The sequence below is a fragment of the Antechinus flavipes genome, chromosome 3, assembly GCF_016432865.1.
Source record: "Antechinus flavipes isolate AdamAnt ecotype Samford, QLD, Australia chromosome 3, AdamAnt_v2, whole genome shotgun sequence".
Classification (NCBI taxonomy): domain Eukaryota; kingdom Metazoa; phylum Chordata; class Mammalia; order Dasyuromorphia; family Dasyuridae; genus Antechinus; species Antechinus flavipes.
Window position 1 is genome coordinate 475,665,706 of NC_067400.1, and position 6,844 is coordinate 475,672,549.

The window sequence follows — 6,844 nt, forward strand, 5'->3', positions numbered from 1 at the left end:
ACAAAATTATCCCTTTTTTTACTATGCACTTTTACAACATTATCTCATTTTATTGTCATAACTATGTAAAAGTCGTTTGTTATTGTTTCGTCATTTATAGTCATATCCAACTCTTCTTGATCACCTTTTGGAGTTTTCTTAGTAGAGAAAATAGAGTGGTTTGCCATTCCCTTCTCTGACTCATTTTAGAGATGAGAAAACTGAGGCAAACAGGATTAAGTGACTTGCCCAGGGCCACATAACTAATAAGTGTCAGAGGTCAAATTTGAATTGAGGTCTATCCTGTCTCCACATCCAGTGCTGAATCTTCTGAGTTACTGTTTGACTCAGAATAGGTAAGAAATAGGAACTGGGAGGTCTACCCTTGGAGTAGAGAAATGAAGTAGTTTCTCTTGCATCTAGACACTCTAGCCTCAGTTTTGAGGGGACAGATGAGGAGTAGTCTTCTGTTAGCACATTGATGACAAAGTCAACCAGTATTTTCTACTTTAAATTCCCTTTCACAGCAAAAATGCTAGATCACATTTACTCTTTGCTTTAAGGTTTACCAAATACAAATAAAGCAGGCAATGAAACAGCAGTAATTAAATTATGATCACTTTTACCTTGAGTTGTTTTTCTCTGTTTTCAGCTGGCTGACTCAGTGAACAAGTTACCTCTGAGCATTCCTTATTTATTTATTTATTTATTAGACCCAGTCTGTAGTTAATTTTAGTTCCTGGGTCCTATGAATATATGGCATTGTCTAAAGAAATTTTGAGACTGCCTCTTGATAACTGGCTCCTAATAATGAAATCTTTGCATAATGAGATGATGGGTGGGGAAGGTTGATTATGACTGCTGCCTTCACTGAGATCCAGACAAACTACAGAGAACCATGTGACAATGGTTCTCTTAGTCTGTGACACTGGGATAGTCTGCTCTTGTGTCTAAATAGTGCTGGGCCCATAAAATACATTTCAGAAAATTCTTATTGATTTTAATTAAATTTTAATTATACTAAAGAGAATTCTATCTTTGTTTTATGAAACCATTATCACTAAATATCTAAGAATCCTAACTCCCCCTTCAGTGAATAATTCCTTTAGAAAAGAGAATTTTGGTGACCAATCCATATTCCCAAGTTAGCCCAAATAGCTTGATAGCCAGTATTGTAATGTAAAAATCTTTCCTTATATAGTTAAATCCATGCATGAGTTACTTCCATCATCATAGCTGTAAATAGAATTATTATTTTTTTCTTTTTTTTACTCTGATAGACTTTCCAGATTGGAGTATCGACGGAAAGGATGTTCAAATATCTCCGGAAATATTTTGCTATACACCTTTTTGGACATTCCCGACGGAGAGCAAGGCTTGTCTCCAAAGATGGAAGGTGTAACATAGAGTTTGGCAATGTGGAAGCACAATCAAGGCTTTTCTTCTTTGTGGATATCTGGACAACTGTGCTTGACCTCAAGTGGAGGTACAAAATGACTATTTTTATCACTGTCTTCTTAGGTAGCTGGTTCCTCTTTGGCCTCCTATGGTATGCAGTAGCCTATATACATAAAGATCTTCCAGAGTTTCACCCATCTAGCAACCATACTCCATGTGTGGATAACATTAATGGTTTAACCTCAGCTTTCTTATTTTCTCTAGAAACCCAAGTTACCATTGGTTATGGTTACAGATGTGTGACAGAACAATGTGGCACTGCTATTTTTCTTCTCATTTTCCAGTCCATCCTTGGAGTTATTATCAACTCTTTCATGTGTGGTGCCATCTTAGCCAAGATCTCTAGACCAAAGAAACGAGCTAAAACTATCACCTTTAGTAAGAATGCTGTTATCAGCAAACGGGGTGGAAAGCTTTGTCTTCTGATCCGGGTGGCTAACCTTAGGAAAAGCCTCTTGATTGGCAGTCACATCTATGGCAAGCTATTGAGGACCACAGTCACACCTGAAGGAGAGACCATTATTTTGGACCAGATCAATATTAACTTTGTGGTTGACGCAGGCAATGAAAACTTATTTTTTATTTCCCCATTGACTATCTATCATGTAATTGACCAGAACAGCCCCTTCTTCCACATGGCACCTGAAAACCTTCTCCAGCAAGATTTTGAATTGGTGGTGTTTCTAGATGGAACAGTGGAGTCCACCAGTGCCACCTGTCAGGTCCGGACATCCTACATCCCTGAAGAAGTATTATGGGGCTATCGTTTTGCCCCCATAGTGTCCAAGACCAAGGAAGGGAAGTATAGAGTGGATTTCCATAACTTCGGCAAGACAGTAGCAGTGGACACTCCACATTGTGCCTTGTGCCTCTATAATGAGAAAGATGCCAGAGCCAGGTTGAAGAAAGGCTATGACAATCCCAACTTTGTCCTGGCAGAAGTCAGTGAAACAGATGATACCAAAATGTAGTGATTACTACTTAGAATAAGCAAAGCAAAAATACCATACTAACTTAGAAACACAAAGAAGCAATCAGAATTTTCAAGGACACTTAAGCAGGACAAGAACCTTCAAAGAAAGTTAATGAGTACTATTATTCTTTGTATTCTGTGGTCTTTCCTTACAGAACATAGAACTAACAATTTCAGGCAGTAGAAGTATATAGGAGATTCTTTATGCAACTGAATTAGGACATCAAACCATCTGAATGTAAGTTCCTTGAGAGCAGGAGCTACTTCATTTTTGCCCCTGAGTTCCTAAGGGAACCTAAGGGATAGCCTAATGTATTCACTTTCTTAACTTTCAGAGCTTGTTGTTGAATTGAAGTGATATGAATGTTTGAAGTAAGCAAATTCCAATGTCCCTCTCCCCATCCCTTGCAATGTGGGAGTTATTTCTGGCAATATTGATCATTGGCATATAAATGATCATAGGAAGGAGAGGATCTATCCAAATTTTTACTTTGTGTTAAGCCAGAGTCATTACAACAGATCATGTGTTACTCTTGATAAAATAAAGAAAACTGAAGAATTGAATTATCTATATAATTCAACAAGGGGGAAAATATACAACTTTAAGAGGCAAAATAGAGATATTTTATCTTGATGATTCAGTCTGGCTGTCTATATTGTCATTAATTATTCCCTGTTGTTCTCTTTGATTTTCATGCCTTTTATTAACATGGAATGCCCCAATGAAAACTAGCCCCAATAAAGCATTGCAGGGATCAGTAACTAATAATTATGAATTTAGAAATAGAAGGGATAAAGATATTTAGAGATAGAAGAGTCCTCACAAGACATCTTGTCTGCTCTCCTTGATTTTTTACAAAAGGAAACTTGAGGCTCCAAGAGTTGAACTGATTGAAAGGTCTCAGCAAAAGAAGTACTCATTTTGGTTTTTTTTCCCCAAGAAACTTAAACATGGTTCATGAATTATTCACAATGACAGGGAACACACAAATATCACTTTGAAATCCAAAAATAGGATCTGAAAGAATGATTTTCCTTTTCCATACCATCACCCCTCAAAGAAATTGTGAATTTCTCAGGGTAGCTGTATTCTCACTTGATTCAGCTGATGCTGTGAATCAAGAATCATCTCTCTTGTAACATTCTCTTCCATCAAATGAAACATGGGCTCAACTAAAGGAGAGAACCCTGACTGCCAGAAAGAAGAGGAGGCTGTTGAACAAAGGGAGTAACTGTGCAACTAAACTATACAGATCCAACTTTAAAAATAACTCTTGGGCTATGGGCCATACTTCCCACTCCTGGCTGTCAGTACCCAGAAAGGTCCAGCAATTGCTTAACACAGATGAGCCCTCTTCGGCTGTGTCTACCCACACCTATAGTGCAGCAGAGATCTGGAGACTAAATCATTTTTTGAAAGAACCAAACTCAAGCCTCATGTTGATTTTTGGCCAATATAACAGCTTAAAATTTCTGTTTCATGTTGTATGTATAGACAGACACATCTTAAGTCAATGAATTGGAAACTGTATCCATACTTTCTTGCAAAGATAAATACTTGATTTGAAAGCTGTGATAACATTTTCCCAAAAGACACCTATATTCTCCCTATGTTGACAGGGATTATAAGTGAAAATTCTGTTACACTGGATATGGTCTATCTTCCTAAGAGATCCAACAAGGAGTTTAAAGGTATGAAACTATACTTGAAATAGAAACTCAAACAAAGACTCAAAAAAGGCTCATTGGACTTGTCTGTTAGGGCTTATTATCATCCAGCTTTTTCCAAAAGAGAAGTGAGAATAAACAGGAGTGAAATGTAGCAGTCAAGAAACTGACCAGTCTTCCAACTCTTTCTCCTATCCCCTCCTCCTTCAGGTACTCAGGCTATAGGACTGTACTGGATTTTATTCAATTCCTGCTGCCATTCTGAATGTGAACTATAGAAGATAGTATCTGTACCTAATTCTAAGCAGGAATTAATTTTTGTCAGAGTGTTAATTAATATATAAAATCTGTAAATACTTAATGCTTTTGTTTTCAAAAGCAATACTTATGGTTAGAGAATAAACTTATTTTAAAAAAAACAATAAGCAGATAGAATGGTTTTTTTCCTTGGGGAGAGGTAGATTTATTTGGAGGTTAGGGAGGTAATCAAATAAAATACACTTGTTGTCTGAGTGACTAAAGAAGAGAGAACTCCTGGATTCATTACCCTTATACATCAGTGCTACTCTACTGGACACTTACAATCATAGTCTTTGTATATAGGGTGGTGCCATGGCACTCTTATGAGAAAGGAATGTGTCTTGTTTTTTAAGAAGTGATGAAATATATGGGTCAGTCCATCTACAAACTTTGATCTTTGTAACCCAATATGGCATTAAATGACTAGTAATTAGTGTTTTCTGTGGATGTGAAACAGAGAAGCAAAATATTTCACACAGGGACTGAATTGCTGATAATTTAAATTCAATATACAATGAAGTACTGATTTTGCTGGAGAACACTGGACAAATGAACAAAAATAGTCTTACCTTCATCTTGGTCTAATCACCTGATCTATTGTTTGATCAGTCAGTCAATAAACATTTATTAAGTAACTACACATAAGTAACTTGACACTGTGTCAAGTATTGTGTCAAGCACTGGGAATACTCAAAGAAAAAAGAAAAAGGAAGACAATTCCTATCCTCAAGGAATATACTAGGGGAAGACAACATACAAAAGAAGAGATATGGGGGCAGCTAGGTGGTACAGTGGATAGAGTACCAGCCCTGAAGTCAGGAGATCCTGAGTTCAAATATGACCTCAGACACTTAACACCATCCTAGCCCTGTGACCTTGGGCAAGTCACTTAACCCCAATTGCCTCAGTAAAAAGCAAAAAAGAGAGAGAGGGAGAAAAGGAGAGAGAGAGAGAGAAAAAGAGAGAGAGAAAGAGAGAGAGAGAGAGAGAGAGAGAGAGAGAGAGAGAGAGAGAGAGAGAAGTAGAGAGAGAGAGAGAAGTATGAAGCACAAGGATATGATGGCAAAGTCCAGAGGAGGACAGCCAGTTGGGAAATGTCATAGATAAGTCATTGTAATTAAATTTTCATTTGTCGGTCTTCACTTGTCCTCATGTGACTTGCTTTAATCTCCAAAGTTTTTAGTGCCCTCTTTACTCTCAAAATTACTTTACATTATTATATGTAAACATATATTTATCTGTTGATGTATTCTCACAGTAGAATGTTACATAATCAAGGACATGATTTTTCATGTTTGTTTTTAAAGCTTCAGTACTCAATATAGTGCATTGTACATAAGAAATATTCACAAATAGTTATTGGATTGAAAAGAATAGATTTTTCTTATGAATCTTAGAGTACAAGTTTTAAATAGGTCACTCAATATTTATAATGTGGGACAAGGTGCTAGCGAATATATAAAAACAGTAACTTTCCTGAGGAGGTATATTAAGTTTTCTGGGCAACAAAGAACCTTTGACTAAATTGGTTATTCTTTGCCTGTTCTTTGTGCCTTCTTTTCATGTATTGTTGCTCCTTTTATAAGGTAGAATAAATGGATTGAATTGGTGAATACAGATCAAAGTCTATCCTTTCTAACTCATTTGCTGCTTCTACCCAGAGTGCCTGGGAGCTGCCTTCCTGCGGTCAGTATTCCATTGCCATTGATCTGCCAATTTAGCATAGTTGCCATGGGATCTTTGACTCTGAAGATCTGGGATTTGGCTCTTAAAGAATCTTGAAAATGAGAAATCAAGCTCTGACACTAGATTTGAGTTTGGGGGTACTTGACTTTAGAAGGGAAGGCTTCGGGACTTCAATATATTAGTATCAGAAAGGAAAAGGTCATTGTAAAAGGAAACATTGAGGGAGTTCCATATGAAAAGTTGTCTTGTTCAAAAAGACACAGGAAGCACCTTTTCAGTTTATACTGAGAATGGGCATGAATTATAGCAATAATTAGAGAGAAGGAAGAAGATTCTGAGCATGAGCATTATATAAGACACTGGAATGTATGACAAAGGCAGGTTATAGAGACTCCTTCCCTAGAAATTTTAAAATATAGGGTATAAATACCTTTAGATTCTACAATAGCATAAGGGAGGAAGTGTAGCATTGAGAATATGGGGGAAAAGCCTGGGTATAGAGCAATAGGGCTAGTCCTGCTATTTACTAACTGTGTGATCTTAGGTAAGCGATTTCTCCCATTTGAGCCTCTTATCTTTAAAAAAAAAAAAAGAGAGAGAGAGAGAGAGAAAATTAAATTAGGTTATCTCTATGGTCTCTAAATGTCATATGGCTCCTTTGTTGATATTCTACTTAAGCAATAGTTAATAGCTAACAAGACCTACAATGTACTATACCAAGTGCTGGGGGTACAAATAAGAAAAAGAATTACTATCCTGTTCCTCAAAGATCTTACAATC

General features: G+C 36.8%; 1 protein-coding gene across 1 annotated transcript; it reads left to right on the forward strand.

Moving 5' to 3' along the window:
- The first annotated feature begins 657 nt into the window (after window positions 1–657).
- On the forward strand, window positions 658–5,308 carry KCNJ1 (potassium inwardly rectifying channel subfamily J member 1). The gene has a single exon (XM_051986692.1). It carries the CDS (start codon window positions 1,290–1,292, stop codon window positions 2,406–2,408), a length of 1,119 nt encoding a protein of 372 aa, XP_051842652.1. The 5' UTR covers window positions 658–1,289; the 3' UTR covers window positions 2,409–5,308.
- Window positions 5,309–6,844: the final 1,536 nt, after the last annotated feature.